The sequence below is a fragment of the Panthera pardus genome, unplaced genomic scaffold, assembly GCF_024362965.1.
Source record: "Panthera pardus isolate Hobbes unplaced genomic scaffold, ASM2436296v1 HiC_scaffold_9, whole genome shotgun sequence".
Classification (NCBI taxonomy): Eukaryota; Metazoa; Chordata; class Mammalia; order Carnivora; family Felidae; genus Panthera; species Panthera pardus.
Window position 1 is genome coordinate 5350930 of NW_026527024.1, and position 17599 is coordinate 5368528.

At 60.8% G+C, this 17599-nt stretch overlaps 1 protein-coding gene across 1 annotated transcript; it reads left to right on the forward strand.

The window, feature by feature from the left end:
• Positions 1-859: 859 nt before the first annotated feature.
• On the forward strand, positions 860-5656 carry EN2 (engrailed homeobox 2). Its single transcript, XM_019424894.2, has 2 exons — positions 860-1574; positions 4897-5656. The coding sequence occupies exons 1-2, from the start codon at positions 875-877 to the stop codon at positions 5211-5213; spliced, it is 1017 nt and encodes a 338-aa protein (XP_019280439.2). The 5' UTR covers positions 860-874; the 3' UTR covers positions 5214-5656.
• The last annotated feature ends 11943 nt before the right edge of the window (positions 5657-17599 follow it).

The following is a 17599-nucleotide window of genomic DNA, read 5'->3' on the forward strand; positions in this document are numbered from 1 at the left end:
TGAAAGTGTCTCAGGTTGCGCTAAGTGGCCTGGAAACCGCCCGAGCCCGCGCCGAGGCCGAGGCGGCGAGGGCGCGCAGACGGCGAGGGAGCGCGGGCGGCCCAGCCCGGCCCGGCCCGGCCCGCGCCTCCCGCCGCTCACCCATGCGCCTCGGGCCGCGGGGCTCGGCGGGGCTCGGCGGGGGCGCGGCCGCACGCCGGTGGGGCGCCCGGGCCCGCGGCGGGGCGGCGGCCGAGCGCAGCGCGGGCCCGCGGGCCTCCATGTGCGTGCTGGCGGCGGCGGCGGGCGCGCTGACCGCTCGCGCCCCGCACCCTCGAGGGCCGGCCGGGGCGCGCGGGCGGGGGCGGCCGGGCGGCGGCGGCGGCGGCGGCGGCGGCGGCGGCGGCCCGAGCGGGCCCGGGCGGGCGTGAGCGCGGGGGAGCGCGCTGCCTGCATGCGCGCAGCTCCGGCCCCAGCCCCGGGCGGCCGCGGCGGCAGCGCGGGAGCCGGAGGCAGCCGGCCGCGGAGAGGAGCGCGGAGCCCGGGAGGAGCCCCGGGTCCCCGCCGGACCTCTGTGACTGTCTAGCGCCCGGGTGCGCTGCAGAGACGAGGACCCGACTCTTTTGAATCTCCCGGCGTCTGGGCGCGGGGCGACTCTTGCTATTTTTCTAAACTCAACTCGTGGATTGGAACGTGGCTCCGCTCCGAACGCGGCCGGTGACTCCTACGACCCCGGCCCTGGCCGCGGCCGCCGCGCACGCCCTCGGAAGACTCGGCGGGGTAGGGGCGCGAGCCGGCCGCGAGTGTCTCCGTGCGCATCACGGGCGGGCCGAGGGCTGATTGGAGTGGGCGGGGGGGTCCCCGGAGAACCAATTTGGGATTTGTCGTGAACAGCATGGAGGAGAATGACCCCAAGCCCATCGAAGCGGCGGCGGCGGCGGCGGAGGGGCAGCGGCAGCCGGAATCCAGCCCCGGCGGCGGCTCCGGTGGCGGCGGCGGCGGCGGCAGCCCGGGCGACGCGGACACTGGCCGCCGGCGGGCTCTGATGCTGCCCGCGGTCCTGCAGGCGCCGGGCAACCACCAGCACCCGCACCGCATCACCAACTTCTTCATCGACAACATCCTGCGGCCCGAGTTCGGCCGCAGAAAGGACGCGGGGATGTGCTGTGCCGGCGCGGGAGGAGGAAGAGGCGGTGGAGCCGGCGGCGAAGGCGGCGCGGGCGGCGCGGAAGGAGGAGGCGGTGGCGCGGGCGGCGCCGAGCAGCTCCTGGGGTCGGGCCGGGAGGCCCGGCAGAACGCGCCCGGGGCGCCCGGGGCGGGCGGGCCGCTTCCCGGCGGCGGCGGCGGCGGCGGCGACTCTGCGGGCGACGGGGAAGGCGGCTCCAAGGCGCTCTCGCTGCACGGCGGCGCCAAGAAAGGCGGCGACGCCGGGGGCCCCCTGGACGGGGCGCTCAAGGCCCGCGGCTTGGGCGGCGGCGACCTGTCGGTGAGCTCGGACTCGGACAGCTCGCAGGCCAGCGCCAACCTGGGCGCGCAGCCCATGCTTTGGCCGGCCTGGGTCTACTGCACGCGCTACTCCGACCGGCCGTCTTCAGGTGAGGCCGCCGCGGGGAGGCCCGCGGGGTTGCGGGGCGGCGCTGGCGCGGGAACTTCCCCAGGGGGAGAAGACACCGGGACACCACCCCCCACTCCTCGTCCCCGACACACACAAAGACGCACAAGCGGGGACATTGTGCGCGGCTGACGCCGGACCGGGCAGCGGCCGGGAGAAGGGGCACGATCGATTTCTTAGACAAGCGGAGGAGACAGGACCTTTCTCTCTTTCTCTCTCTCTCTCTCTCTCTCTCTCTCTCTCTCTCTCTCTCCTTGGGGCCACTCCTCGGAGTCCCTACCCACCCCTCCCCGGCTGGAGTTTATTCGGGAAGACTGGGGGTGGCCTCAACGCTGGCCTAGAAGCTTTCACTCTTAGCCCCTTCTCTGTCCTTCCAACTCAGTCCAGACCCAGGACCCATGTGCAGCCCACCTCAGACCTAGACTCGCTATACGACCCAGTTATCCCAGACGAAGCCAGGGAAGAAAGAGCAAGGCTCCCAGCTCTTCCTTCCACCCTTAGGCCTGGGCTGAGGAGGGAGGAGCGGGGGACAGAGACCAGGACGGACACAGAGGTGCTCTTCACCCGGTTTTAGTTGCCCGAGCACACGGTGAGGGAGCTCGGCACCCATCTTGATCACTGCTTGGAGAAGGAGGGAGGCCTGCAGTCCCCCAAATAAAGGACCTGCTCCCAGAGGTTTCCTGGGGCAGCTCCCAGGCAGGAAAGCAGCAGATTTCGGCGGGGGGGGGGGGGGGGGGGTGGGGGGGGAGCGGTGGAGGGGCCCGCGGTGTGTGCAGAGGTGCTGAGTGTATTTTTCATAGATCTGGATTTTGAAAAGCTACATCCGCGTCCTTGTGGAAATCATCAGTTGCATGAAATGCGGTCCTCGGCTTGCAAACCGCCATTAGGACGAACTCCATTTGTCCCTGAGCTGGTAGCCCAGACAGGACCCCTCTGCCCCCCTAACCCTCAACTGTTTTTGCGGGGGGTGGTTTACCCAGATCACCGCACAACCGAGTCACCCCTTGGCCGCCTTCCCGCAGAAATGTGTGCGTATATTTCGGATGAAATCCAAATTTCTCCGGCTAGACCTGAAATTTGCTCCATTGTTCTCGCCTCCCTCCTTTGTTAATATTTAATTAACATATAGGCTCACAAAGCGGCCGGCGAGGTGTCTCGGCCCCGCTTTGTGCAGCGACCGAGTCGCGGCCGCCCCAGGCCCCGCTGGCCCGCGGGAGCCCCGCAGCCCTGCCGGGCCCCAGTCGCTGCCCTTCTTGCACTCAAAACAAAACAAAACAAAACGAAACAACAACAACAAAACCCATAAGGTAACATTGGTGTTTCTTGGCCTTTTACAAAGAAGCAACGCAGAGAGTTTTCTTGCCGAGCTTTGGTTCTGTCTCTGCGACTCTTTAAGTGTTTACGTTTTGAAAGAAAATCAAAGAACGAAACATTCTGATTTTAGGGAGATTTCCTGCCCGCACAATGGTGTGTATGTTTTTACCGGCTGGTTCGCGTGTGCGAGAGCCCCAGCACCGGAGGAGTTTGGAGGGTGGGGGGCGTGCTTCCCTGGGACGGTGGAGACGGACAACCGCCGGCTCCTGGCGCAGGAGGCCGCGGTCGGCCCGAGCAGGTGCGGGGCCTCGCGAGGCCTCTCCGAGCCTTCGCCGAGCCCCTCGCGGGCGCCCCCGCAGCCTCCCGATCAAAGCCCGGCGGCCCGCGCAGAACCGGCGTCCTGGGCGAGCGCGCGGCGGCCACGGTGGGTGTGCGCGCGCGGGACGCGGGCGGGGGCGCGGGGGTGAGTGTGGGTTTGCTCTAGATTCTAGAAGGCCGGGGCTTTGAGCCGAACGGCCCTTGGCGCCCCCTCTCCCGCGCCGCGGCGGCCTCTGTCCGAGTTCGCCTCTCCCGGAGCGCACGGCCGCGTCCTCGGGCCTCGGCGCCGCTGGCTCTCTGGGGCCCGGGCGCGCTCTCCACCCTCCCGGGTCGGGACTGTGCGATCGGAAACCTCCCGGCGGGATCCCTCCGCCGCCGCCGCGGCTCAGGGTGGCAGGGCTGTCCCCTGGCCCCGCGGGACTGGCATGTGGGCGCAGGCGGCGACCCGGGGGTTCCGGCGGCTCGAGGGAGCCGGCAGGGGGTCCAGCCTCCCGCCGCGGGCGTCTGGGAAGGGGCCGCGGCCGGTGCTCCCCAAAGGTGGGTCCCTTACGCACCAAGAAGCCCATACGTGCGGCCCGGACCCTCTCCCCCAACAGCCTTTGCGGCCTCGGCCTTCAAACACACCCTCGTGGGGCCGAACTTCTTGACAGAAACAAAAAGAAAGCGCCGGGTCCTCCTTGTGAGCGCTCCCCTGGTCCGAGAAACCTTGCACTGCCCCAAACCAACCTCAAGTGGTGCGGGGAGGGTTTCCCAGCGGCAGGAGACCCGCGTGGGGGTCAGAAGCCCGAACCCTCTGCACGAGGTCGGCTGGGCTCCCCTGCAGCCTCCAGTGAGGCAGCCCCAGTCTGGGGGAGCCGGGTCCCCTCTCCTGCAGTGAGAGACTTGAGCGGGGGGGGGGGGGGGGGTCGAGTGGCTCAGTGCGTGTGCCCCCTCTCTTCCAGAAAAGAAACAATGAACTTGGGCCCACAGGCCCAGTTAGGGGCGACCCAAAGGGGGCTAAGGTGGAGGCAGCCCGGGGGCTCCTGGAGGCAGCTCCAGACTCTGCGGCCCCCTGGCTTCTCAGGCCCCTAGCACCTGAGGGGTACCCCCTGTGGGCATCTGGTGGGAATCCTGTCACTGTCCCCTGGGCTCCTCTTCCTGCTGCTCTGACTGCCCCTCCCCTCCCCCAGCCTTTCTTCGTGGCCCCTCTCTTGGCACCTGCCTCCACTCTGTCCTCACTCCTGGATAGAACCTCAGAAAGGGTTAGAAAAGGTTGTGCTAGGAAGTTTTGGGTTTTTGCTTTCCTGCCGGAGTTTTCCTTGGAGACCTTTCTGTTTGTTTGTTTGTTTTTAAGTACACTCTATGCCACGTATGGGGCTTGAACTCAGGACCCAGGGATCAAGAGTCACGTGCACCCACGGCTGAGCCAGCCGAGCGCCCCTGGCGACCCTTCCACTAAGCCTGTCCTTTACCCCCACTCACTCCCTCACACTTACACTTTTTTCAGCCTATCTTCCCGCTTTGGGGGTGGGGGGGGACGGGTCTTGGAGGCTGTGTGGGTCCGAGCCCCGTCCCCAAGTCCCTCTGGGACTGGGTACTTTCCTCCCTCATCTCTTTGTCCCTCTGGCTCACTGAGGGGGCAGACAGGCCCCGAGACGTCCTAACCCTGTTCTCTGTCCACCGTGCCTGCCCAGGTCCCAGGTCTCGCAAACCAAAGAAGAAGAACCCCAACAAAGAGGACAAGAGGCCGCGCACGGCCTTCACGGCCGAGCAGCTGCAGAGGCTCAAGGCCGAGTTCCAGACCAACAGGTACCTGACGGAGCAGCGACGCCAGAGCCTGGCGCAGGAGCTCAGCCTCAACGAGTCGCAGATCAAGATTTGGTTCCAGAACAAGCGCGCCAAGATCAAGAAGGCCACGGGCAACAAGAACACGCTGGCCGTGCACCTCATGGCACAGGGCCTGTACAACCACTCGACCACGGCCAAGGAGGGCAAGTCGGACAGCGAGTAGGGCGGGCGGGCGCGAGTCCAGTCTCAGTCCACGCTAAACAATGCAATAATTTAAAATCATAAAGGGCCAGTGTATAAAGATTATACCAGCATTAATAGTGAAAATATCGTGTATTCGCTACGGTTCTGCAATATTCTATGTATATATAATTTACAGGTGGTGTAAAATCCAAAATATCTGACTATAAAATATTTTTTTGAGTTTTTCTGTGTTTATGAGATTATGCTAATTTTATGATTTTTTTTTTTTTTTTGCGAAGGGGGGCTGCTTAGGGTTTCATCTTTTTTAATCCCCTAAGCTCCATGGTGGGACATCGGACACTTTTATTTTTTAATTTCAGAAGAAGAAAAAAAAATTAAAACAACTTGCTAAAGTCCAAAGATTTTTATTGCTGCATTTCACACGACTGTGAACCGAATAAATAGCTCCTACTTGGTCTATGAGTTCTGCCACTTTGTTTGTGTGGGCTTGGTGAGGACAGCAGGAGGGTATGTAGCCCCCCCCTGCCCTGCCCCGGGCTGGGGGGGAGCACAGGGGCCCCCGCAGGAGCGCCCTGGGAAGCGGGCCCTTGGTGATGGGCAGCCCAGGCCCCAGCCTCACCAGGCTCCCCTCCTCCTGCCTTCCCTCCCTTTCCCCCTCCTCCTCTTCCTCCTCCCCCCTTTCTCCTCCCCCTCCACCCCTCCTCTTCCTCCTCCCCCTCCTCCCCCCTCCTCCCCCCTCCTCATCTTCCCCCCTTCCTCCTCCTCCCCCTCCTCCCCCTCCTCCCCCTCCCCCTCCTCCCCCTCCCCCTCCTCCTCCTCGCCAAGGCCTGGCCAGCACCTCCGTGTATGCTTCAGTCTCTGTCCTGTCGCTGTCCCCTATCCAGCCGCCCACTGCCAGAGCCAGCTCTCTCGCCTCCAGGCACCACTTCGGGGACCCCTGGCCCAGCTTCTGGCCAGAGGCCCCTCGTCCCTCCAGGCCCAGGGAGTCTCCTGTGGTCCATCAGCCACGCCAGGCGCTCGCTCACGTGGGCCCCAGAAATGGCAGAGGTCTGCTGCCTCTGGGCGGGCACAGGGCTCCCGAGAGGGGAGTTGGTATTTTCTTCCTTTCTGGTTTTTTTTTTCTTCCTTTCCTTTTTTTTTTTTTTTAAGTGGCTGCTTCTGCTACGGAGAGCATTCTTTCAAGGTGCATATGCGCGTGTACATATCTATGCATTGCGTGTACACGTGCACAAGCGGGCCTGTGAGAGTCCAGTTTCCAAACATGTGGCTACCTTGGCTTTCAGAGGAACTCAGAATCCTCCAGGATCTAGAGGAAGGAAGAAAAATGTGTAAATAATCATTTCTTATCGCTTTTTGTCTTTTCTTGTTTTTTTTTTTAATATACATTTTATTTTTTGACGGTGTGTGGTACAGTGTAAATTAAATATATTCAATATATCCCCACCAAGTACATATATATAAACAAACACAGTATCTATATATATAACTCTGCACTGTCTTCTGTTTAGTGTATGGAAAAAGAATCGTGTCCAAATGTCCATGTGCAGCCGGGACGGCCCCGGGGGTGTGCCCGTGGCTGAGGCAGACCCACGGCTGGACCCCTGAGGACTGAGGGTGAACTTCTCTCTTTGCCTTAAACCTCTATTTCCCTGCGATACCACTTTTATTTTGTACATACTAGTGCAAACCTTTTTAAAAAGGAAACTATAAAAAGAAAAGCTGTAATTTAAAATTCTGTGAAATAACCAACTGCTGCTTAGGAAACTTCAATGAAATGATATGCCTTTTTAGCAGGAAGCAAAGTTTTGGGGTTTTTATTTTTTTATTTCTTTTTTTTTTTTCGTTTCTAAAACGTGCATTTTACAGTTCCAATATCAAATATTTATAATCTTATGAGAAATGAATGTTTCTATTTACAACTGTGGTTATCAGCATTGTGAACATTCCCCTTGCATTTTTTGTGTGTTCTAATTCTTGAAAGTTACATTAAATAAAAAAAAAAAAACTGCTTTATTGTAAAACATTGGATGTCCAAGGTGGAATGACTAGTTTTTCTAAGCCTGTTTCTAAGTCCAGCCCCACTGCCCTGGGCAACCTCCCCATCACTCAGGTACTCCTGGCCTTGGCCTCCGTCGAGCAGGGGGTACACATGCTGTCTCTGTAGCCAGAGGTACGATTTCTTTTTTTAAACAACGAAGACACTTGCAATATCTCCTGTGTGAGCACAGAACCACCGATGTCCTCTGAGTATGTTGAATAATTGTTGAAAAATCCCACAGAACGCAAATCCCACGAAAGGGACAGAGACGCTGGGCCCATGGGGAGGGCTCTCCTCTTTTGTGTTTTGTTGTTTTTACTCCTGCCCCCTCCAAAGCAAAGGTCATGGACAACATCTCAGGACAGATGGGCGGGGGGTGGGGAAGGACAGGCTTTGCCCAAGCTGACCAGAGAGGTATCTGTCTGGGGTAGTGTTTTGCGAGGGTTGACGTCCAGGGCAGCCGGGCAGGGGAGCGCTCCCTGTGAGCCCGGTTGATCTATGTCCAGACTATCCTGGCTTGAAAAAGATGATTCTCCCAGGAAAAGCAGCTCAGAGACTAGCGAGAACCGTCTGTTGCCAAAGGACACTGGTTAGGCGTTTTACGTTCACGTTGGCTTCCCAAGCAGAAGCTGGGCCTCCAGGCAGGAGAGCGGCCACTCCCGGGATTTGCACAGACACGCTGAGTGAGAGAGAGCTGGGGTCTCACCACAAAGCTCTGGAGCCCTAGCTGCCTCGTCCCAGGAGTGCCCCAGGGTCATCGCCAATGGGGCGCCATCACTCAGGCCATTCCAAGTGTCTCCCCCCTCCACTGCACAGTTCTGACAATTCTTTAGACTAAAAACTAAACAAAAAGCATGGGCACAACTTCTGTTACCCGATTGGCTTCTCTCTCTTTTTAATAAAAAGACGGTACAACAACTTTAAGCAATCATTTTTGTTTTTTAATTTATTCACAAATCATAACGTCGAGGGGCAATGTATAGTTTTGTAAGGTAATGAGTTCCCCGTCCTCAGGGGAGTGCAAGCAAACATCAAGCCAGCAGTGGCATGAGGAGTTTTTCTTTTTTGTCTCTGATAGGGGATTGGACCGGATGAACCCCAGACCCTCGAAATGCTGAGATTCTGGTTTTGCTCCTATATTTATTACTTTTTTTAAAAAAATTCAACATGCAATCCAAGTTCGAGACTCGCGGAGAGCCACTGTTGCACCAGCCAGCCCTCTCTCAGTGGCAAGTGGAGACCAGAGCCAGGCCTGCAGGCGAGGCGGTGCTCCTCTATGGACCCAGAGCCTGCGGGACTCCGGGCCCAGCGTGCCTTGCATCTGGACCGGGACCGAAGCCCCAGGAGTTGATGGAGCTGGACCGCTGCCAGACCGTCGCCCCTCCGGGAGGCCGGTTCCTTAAACGTTCTCCGGAGGAACGCCCGTTTATAAGGGAAGTCCTTGCTCCTTCCAGCCAATCGGCAGCCACCCCCCAGGCCTGGCTGTGCCCACAGCCCTCCGTCGCCCGGCAGAGTCCAGGCAGGGGCCCGGGGGCCTCGCTGGGGGTGGGGATCGCTGCCTGCCGCCCCCCCCCCCCACTCCCCCCAGCCCTGCCCGAGCAGAGGCTCCCGCGAGGGGTGCCCGACGAGGGGCCTAGAGGGCTCCCTGGGGCCCAGAGGGCCTTCCTCCTCCCGCTGCCAAAGTCAGATGAATAGGGTCGGACCCTGGGGCCCGAGTCAGAATCCGAGGGTCTGCACGGGCCTGAGCGTCACGCAGGGTGGACCCGCCATGTGCTTTCTTCGGCGCAGACCGGGACGGAGCCACGCGGCTGTCGCCCGTCTTATCTCCAGGAGGACTCCGACTGTGGTTTTTGTCTTTTTCCTTGAGGGCAAAGGTGGGGCGGGCGGGGGCGTCTGGACCGCGCGGCGCAGGTGTGCGGGGCGCAGGGCGCTCACCACCGACGGCCGACCCTGGACGCGCACAGGCGCTCGCCGGCCGCGGGTTTGCGGGCTCTTGCTCCGCCACGAGCCGTCCTGCGTCCGCAGGACTAACGTCCGACCTTCGCGGTCACGGCCCGCCCCGGCAGCTCCCCAGGTGTCCCCCGACCCCATCCCGGCTCGGCCGAAACCCGCAGCCTGCCGGGAGGAGGCGCGGCGCCCTGGGAGGCTAATGGAGACTGGCGACCTGGAGCTGTGTCGCGGCGCCACGCCCGCACCCCGACACCCGCTCCGCGCTCGCACGGCACCACCACCCCCTCCCCCCGGGCCGGGACCCCCCCCCCCCCCTTTCCGCGCGTCTCGGGCCCAGGCGGGCGGAGCGCGAGGCTTTCTGCAGGCCTGGGCCGGGCGGCGTGCGGCGGGACGGAGCGTCGCGTCCCCCGGACCCCGCGGGCTGGCAGGACGCGGGTGGGGGCGACCCCTCGCGGGCCCAGCCTGGCGCGCGCGCGCGGGTGCGGGCGGCGGGAGCCCCTGGGCGCACGCAGGTCCGTGAACCTGGCCGCGTGAGCCCCGCGTCCGCTGCTCATGGCGTTGTTAATGTCAGACACCCACGGAAAATAAAGGCCATTCTTGAAATCGCCCGAAATGTAATAATATTCATCAAAGTGGTTCCTAATTATGAGATTTAATCAAGCGTGGTCCGCCGCGCGGGCTTCGGCTGGTGAGGCTGATGACGGCGACAGAGTTACTAATATTGCTGTTGTTAGCAGCCCGGGTCTCAGCCCCCAGAGTGCCGCCTGCTTCTTCAGTTTGGGGGTTGGGGGAGCCCCACGATGGAGGAAGCGGGGCGGAACGACTCCGGAACGGGTGTGGCCCAAGCTCGCTGCCTTGCCGACCGGCCCCCCAGGCCCGTGCAAGGCCTGCGCAACAGCTCGGGGAGGAGGTAGGGGGTCCCCTGGCTCCTAGGCCCCCCGTGTCCCCGAGGGACGCCAGGGCAAGTTTTCTGGGAAGGGGAACGTTAGGTCCGGGGCCCGGGACACCTCCCTCCCCTCCCCCCCCGTTGGCTGCTCCCTTTTCGGGGCTGAGCCCCGCGCTTTGCTCGGAGCAGAAACAAAGAGTAGCCAGATCTGCCTCCCGGGCCGCCTTTTCGCCCCCTCTGCCTGGAAGGCGTCCCAGAGAGGCTCTCCCCCCCCCCCCCCCCCCCCCCCCCCCCGCCCCGTCCCGGGCCCCCGGAGACCCGGCAGGGCAGGGCAGGAGGGCCTAGGGCCTAGTGCGTTGCGCCGCTGCCCGGGCCTGCGGGGCGCCTTCTCCTGCGCGGAGGGACCCTGGCGCGGCCGGGGGTGCTCCGTGCGGCGAGGAGCGGTGGGGATCACCGCGTGCACGGACCGTCTGGAAGAGTCGGGGCGGGCCGCCGCTCATCCCCATCTGTCTTGGCCGCGCGGTCCGAGCGCGCGCTGCCTGCGGAAGGGGCCGCCCAGCGCCTTTCAGCCGCGCCTTCGGGGTTCTCTCCTCCCGCCAAGTCCTTTGTCTGGAAGGGGACTGTCAGCTCCGCCGCCTCCTCCTTCCCCCAACCTCTACCCCCTCCGCTAACTGCCCTTTCTTCCCTCCGCTTTTCTCTCCTCCTTGGATGGTTAATCACAGGCTCCAGCTGCCAAGCGCGGCGAGCAGTCGCTGCCCTGTTTCTGTGTCTGCGGCCCCTCCCAGCGCAGACCGGCCGCTTCCCTCCAACCTCGCGGGGACCCCAGGCCCCTGCCCTCTGGCGTCATTTGGTGGCCCGGGGGGCCGCTGCCTCCGACTTTTCCCCTTTAGGCCAAAACTTTAGGTCCTCAGGTTTTTGGCAGCTTTACTCTCCATCAACTGATGTGCCCCCCCCCCCCCCGGAAGCTGGCATTTCTTTGGGTTCAGGCAGTAGGTGACACGGCAGAATCCCGGTGCCCTTGGCAGCATCCGACTCCTGCTAGGGCCAGCACCCTTTCTCTACCGCTGCCGGTAAGGTGCCCCCGCTGAAATGCTTCTGTCATGACCCACGAGTCTCAGATTGTATCTTCTGATGCTCCAACATCTGGATCAAAGATAGGAGACCTCAGCCCCTCGAATGAGTGATGACTATGCTGGCTTCCAAACACCTGCTGGTTGGGAGAGAGGAGAACGTGTACAGGGCAGCAGGCCCGGCTGGCCGTCAGGTGCCCCAGGTCTGTGCTTGCACACCTCGGCTCAGGCAGTCCAGGGTGCACGGGTTTGTTTTTATTTTTTTTTCTTGCGGAGGCATAATATCACTCAGCACTGAAAGAAGTGCCCTACAGTGAAGGGAATTTTCCCAACTGCTTCCCCCCCCCCCAACCCCAGCTCATCCATTCATCTCTTCAATAGAAAGAAAATCTATCTAATGGGCTTCCCCATAGGGTTTCCCATGAGGGAAAATGAGCATAAAAGCCCTTGGCACGGAACGGGGCAGGGTGAGCGAGAGGGTGACTCATCACGGGGCAGTGACTCTGGCGCTGGGCTCGGGCTGTGCCCTCCACAGCTCAGTGCCCGTTGTTGGTAGAGCGCCTCGCCTTCCTGGCTGCTACCACCCAACGCGGCCTCGCTTTAGTTGTTCGGGAAAAGGAAAAAAGGAGGAGGTCACGACTAGGACAGACAGTGTTCACACGGCTATACAAAGAGGAACCACGAGAGGAGCTGAGAACGACAGAGGAAATTCAGGATGCTGGTCTGCACTCCCCAGAAACACTACCCCCTTCTCTGGAGCACTGCTGTGTGTGCTTTGTTCCCGCCCGGCTGGGACGCAGGCACACCCCTTCCCATCAGGATTTACCCCCACATGTTTCTTGACCGCAAAGTAGGGAAGATGCTCCGGTTTCCATAGAAGCCCGGTGACTTCACACGCCACGCGGCTCTCCGTTCCGATCCCGTAGTCACTGCGTTCAGCAGCATAGTCCCATCACCCTGACTCAGACTTGACTCCGTGCACAGGACGCAGGCACCCCGCTGGACAGTGAGGGAGGCCAGAAGTCAGGCTGCACCTCGCACGCACGCACGTGGGGCCCAGCCTGTGGTCAGGAGCCTCCCTGTGCCCCCCGCCCGCGCCCCCCGTGCCCCCCCTCCCCGTGGCTCTTCCTCCAAGAATGAGTGGGCGTCCTGATGGCCTGATGAGCTATTTGGTCTAAAGTAACCCCTTTAAATTAATTGCTGTTCCTATAGCTAAAAGCATAACAGGCTTTGATTACATGCTAACCAGAATGAAACATAATCCTGAGTTAATTATGTGGGGATAATTTTATAATTATATCATTCAATTTGAGAAGCAATGTGTTGTTAACCTCTCGTTTTGACAAGAGTGTTGATTCGAAACGAAAATGGTCATAAATCTGGACCTTGTAAAAGACCTCTCAGGGCTCCCCGTTTTCCCCACATGGCAAAAGTGACTGTCAGCTCAACCCACCTCCAGTCCCACCACCTGCGCCACGTCCCCCCAAGAAAGTGGAAAGCCCTGGCAAAGCTCAGACAAAGGGCCAGTCGGAGCCGAGCGTTTCCCAGCGCTGACCTGCTCTCAAATGCTAAGGAAGTCCGTCTGCATTTCTATTCTGTCCAGCTTGTTTGTGGAAATAACACCCAACGTCCCTCACGTAGAACCGCCCCCCCCCCCCAAACCGAGAATGACCGGCTGGGAGTGAATGGAGCCCGGAGCCCGGGGCTGGGGGCTGAGGTGAAGGTCAGACCCCAGCCACCCCTGCAGTTGGCTCACTTCCTCTCCCAAACACTAGTGCTCTGGGAGGGGTGGCCCGTGTGGGGCCGGCGGGACCAGGGCTGGCTGTCACCGTCTCCCCTTCCTCCCCCTCCCTCCCCTCCCCCACCCCTAAGCCACCCGAAGGCGGCTCCGGTGGCGGTGGCTTGGGAGGCGAGGTCGTTTAAGAGGTCCCCCGCTGGGATCTCCTCTCCAGGCCTGTTCTGCCAGCAGGCTGGCCTCTCCCGGGGCAGTTCGGGGAACCTGCGGAGGGCCGGAGGGCCCGAATCTCGGGTCTGGGTGGGGAGTGAAAGGGCCTGATACTTCTGGGCCCATCAAAGGTCAGCGAGACACGTTCCCTCTGGGCACCGGGTGTGCCCTAGAATTCATTCGCAGCCGACTGATGGGCGAGTCACTGGTGACTCATCACCTGGAAGGGGGAGGGGCAGCTTTTCAGCCGTGGCGGGAGCGCGCTGGTGGGTTCGCGGCCCTCAGGAGACAGAACCGGCGCGTCGGGAGGATAAATACGATACAAACCGCTGGAGTCACAAGCCGAACGGCCCCCGAACCCAGCGCGGGCGTGACCATGGCCTTTGTGCCGGGAGCCGCGCAGAGCCGGCCCGCGTGGGGCACACGTTTGCACGCAGGTAGGCCCGTCTAGGGGGCACAACCCAGGGGCGCGAGGGGCCGGGCAGCCCCTCCCTCCCCCCTACGGGGCTATTTCATCCCTACCTTTTTTTTTTTTTTTTTTTTTTTTTTTTTTTTAATGCTTCCTGGTCTAACTTGAATATGCAATGAGGCGCCAGACCTTTGTGGCGGAAATATAATTAAACTGGTGGAAGATGTAAAAGAGGAAGAATGATGATGACACCAGGCCGATTTCACACTTGGCAGTCGGATGGCTGGGCCCAAGCCGCGCTCTCTCCACGCAAGGCAGATCAAAGTGCCCTGCCACTGCTAAAAAGGCAAAAGGGGACTTAGTATGCTAATCCCCAGGACAAATATATTTTAATCTTGTTAGAATACAAGTTAACGCTGCAGCTCAGTGGCTGAACTTGGTCAGACTGTAGAGATCCATTTTTATTTTAGCTGTGAATGAGGGGCAGACCGCCTGGCTTATTCATAGGTGGTGAAAGTAAATTTGCAAAACGAACCCCTCTTTGGGCTGCGGAGGGCATCCCCCTCACCTAGACCTTTCTCCACTGGGTTGGGGGGGGGGGGCGGGATTCAGGACGCTCCCGGGATGGGCTGATCCCCAGGCCTCCCTCTCTCTGCACAGGATCCTGCCGGCCGAGAAAGGAACGCAGCTCATTTGGTGGAGAAGAAACAGGGAAACTCTGAAATTAATTAAAAGATTCTCCAAAGCAATCCGTTTCCCTTTAGGCCCGAGGTATGACAACCAACCCAATCCCTCCCTATCAGCCCCCTCACTTTAATTTTTACGATGTCAATTTTCATTACTATTAATTATTTGCCGAGCTCCAACTGTACATCCGGTGTTGCCCTGATTAACAAGAAGCTTGCGGGTGCTTGTGCCTCGGAGTTTCAGTCCCTACTAGATGTGAACGTGTAAGGGGGGCTTCATGCATACGCAGGCAGGCAGGCAGTTATGCACCGAAGGAGAGAGACTAAGTCTGCAGAGCTCCCCCTCAAAGCAAACCATCAAGGTAAAATATCGTGGAGGCGTGTGGGAGTGAGAGAGAGAGAGAGAGAGAGAGAGAGAGAGGGAGCGGGAGCGAGCACTCAACTGTAAGGTTACAGAAGGTTAAACTACCCTGCAGAACCTACCTGCTAAATATTGCTGATGGCAGCCATCTAAAAGGCAATTTCTGTCTTGCTGTTCTAGCCTGTGTTAGAATTCCCTCTGCCTCAGGCATAAAACCTGACTCCCGCTAAAGCCGTCAACGCGTCCCTGCATTCCAAAGACCGCCTTGGCTGTCCGGATCCCGCTGACCCATAGCCCCCGCCCCCGGAACGCCCCGGTTTCCAGGACTTGGGCATGTCCGGGGACATAATCCACCCCCCCCCCCCCAGTTTCCCTCGTGTGCACTGTAATTACTGTAAACAGCCCGTGGGTCCCACCTCTCACCACCAGGGGAAGGGGGCCCGGCGGAAGCTCACTGTTCCGAGGCCAGAGACTCCAGAACAGGAATGTCCCAGGATGCTCTCTTCTTTCTCCGGCCAGGTCTCTCCTTCCCTCTCTGTTGTGTCCCTTAGCTAGTGGCCGCCTTAGAAGACAGTCTAGAACTTCCTTTGTGTTTCTTGCCCCAGCGGCCCTGCTTCCCAGAGTTCAGTCCGTTATATCCCTTCGGCCTTAAATAGGAACACCAGCCAACCCTGACAGGCCTCCTAGTATGCGCCCGTGGCTCAGTTTCCCAAGGCCACCATAGCAGAGAGCCACGCGCTGGGGGCTTAAAACAGCAGGAAGTTGTCGTCTCAGCTCTGGAGCCCGGAAGTCAGACACCAAGGCACCAGCAGGTCAGGTGGGCTCCTCCCGGGGCTCAGAGGGCAGAGCGGTCCCAGACCTCCTCCGGCCTCCCGTCCCACCTCTGTCTTCCCGGCCGGCTGCTGCGTGCCTCTGTGTCCAAATCTCTCCCCCTTCTGAGACACGGGTCACAGAGAATTTAGGGCCCACCCTTCCCTCGACTGCATCTGGAGAGCGTCTGTTTCCAAATAAGGCCACAGTCACAGGTTTGTGCACGGACGTGGACGCAGCCGGTACAGCCAGGACGTGGCATTCGACGTAGATGGTCCTAAACTCTTGTGACATCACGCCTTGTGCCCTGGACCCTGCTTTTACCAGCACTTAGCGGTGAGGACCCCGGAGGTGAGACCCTCCCGGAGGGTGAGCGTGCTTTTGTTCTCGGCGTGACGCAGCCCTCCGGCTTCCTCTGCTGGTCTGTGGCACCGGTGACACGAGCCCCGACTTGGGTTGGGGCCTGGCCAGCCCGCATCCGTGTGACCCAGTGAGACACTGTCCCTCCCATGACACAACTCATGAGAATGGCCTTCGTCATCCGCTTGGCCAGATGCAGGGCACAAGGCAGCTACATGGTGATGCTCCCCCTCGCCCTCCGTGCCTTGACTTCCTCGTGTGAAACTGGGAGAGAGGGGGAGACAGAAGCCGTCGCGGGGGCTGGCTGGGGGGGGGGGGTGGTGACCGGCAGGGCAGGCGGGAGGCCTTTGGACCGCCAGCCCAGCACCGCGGGGAGCTCTCAGGAGGCGTCAGCGGAGGAGATTACGACTCAGGCTTCCCACTCCTCTTTGCCAAGGTTACCTTCGATTTTTTCATCCTAAGAGTCCAACTACGAAGTCCTGTGTGCCGCCCTCTGGGTTGTTCAGGTTCAGGTAAGTCGCAAGCAGTCCTCTAGGGTCCCCGGCTCTGTGAGCAGCAAGTGGAAGGGACCCGGGCTTCGGGACCAGCCAGGCCCGTCTGGGAACTCCGGCAGATCCAGGCAAGTCGTCTCTGGGTGGCTTTCGGCACGTATGGGCCCGGGGCTGATGAGGACTCCACAACAGCCACCGCCTGGCCTCCCGGGGGCCCCGCCGGGTGCTCCAGAGCAAACCCCGGACCCTCGTTTGCCCGTCCTGTGTGAGCGAGTCCCGTTCCCGCAGAGCGGACAGAGAAGTGTGGGGCTGGCACGCTCAGAATGGCAGACGGCCGAGCGCCCGGGTGCAAGGCCCCCGACCGGAAGACTGTGGTTGGAGATTCTATTTCAGGCAGGGAGGGACGGGCGGCCGTTGTCCGGTCGGAGCCCTTGGGGAGAAGCGTCAGGTGGAGACCTGCTGTCGCACCTTCTCAGGGGCCTGGAGGCACGCCAGCCGCAAACGCACGTTGAAGGCACTGTCCCGGGTCGTCCGGCTCCCGTCCGCTCAGGGCCTGCCATCGCCCGCAGCGGGAAGGGGATGTCACCACTGTGGCAGACATGTGGTGCTCCCGAACATTCCACGTGACCCACGTGCTCCCCAGCCTCCCCGGCAGGTAGGCTGGGGACACCAGATTGTCACTGACCAATGATCTTGGGGCAAAGTGGCCCACTTGGGCCCTTGGGTACGAGGTCACTAAAAGCGGGCCTGGGTCCCCCCACATTCTTTCTGTTCTGCCTTCAGGGCTCTGGGCACCCAGGTTAGACCGTGATGTCACGGCGCGGTGAGGCCCGCATCCGCCTGGGTCCCTAAATGGCCGTGTGGGACAGAGCTGCTGGCTCACCCTGGACATGTACGTCACAACGTGACTCCAAAGCCCGCCGGTCCTGATGGAGGCGACCCAGTCCCCTGCCCTGGCCCTTCCACCCCCACTCTCGTCCTTTCTCACTTCAACCTCCAGGGGCCTAGACCCAGAGCAAGGAGGCAGACTGAGGCTCACACATGGGGCCCAGGGGGTCCCTGGGACGAGAAAGGGCAAGCCCCTGTTGCTCTAACCACTTACTGCGTCTTTATGAAAGGGCAAGAGGGCCCGTCTGAACATTTGCTGAGAAAGGAAGGAGCGGGGTGAACGGGTGCGTTCAAAGCCGCCGAGCGGCACCACAGGCCTCCCGCCGTCCAGGACGCCGTACAACACGATGGGATATGTTGATAGTCGCACTATTCCTGGGGTCTCCTCGGGATGATGAAAATTCAAGACTAACGTCGTCAGTATTATTCCTACGCCCAGCCCTCTTTTATGATGGTTCTGGGCGACACTCGCCTAACTCAAATAAATGTACATTTTCTTTCTTTTTTTTTA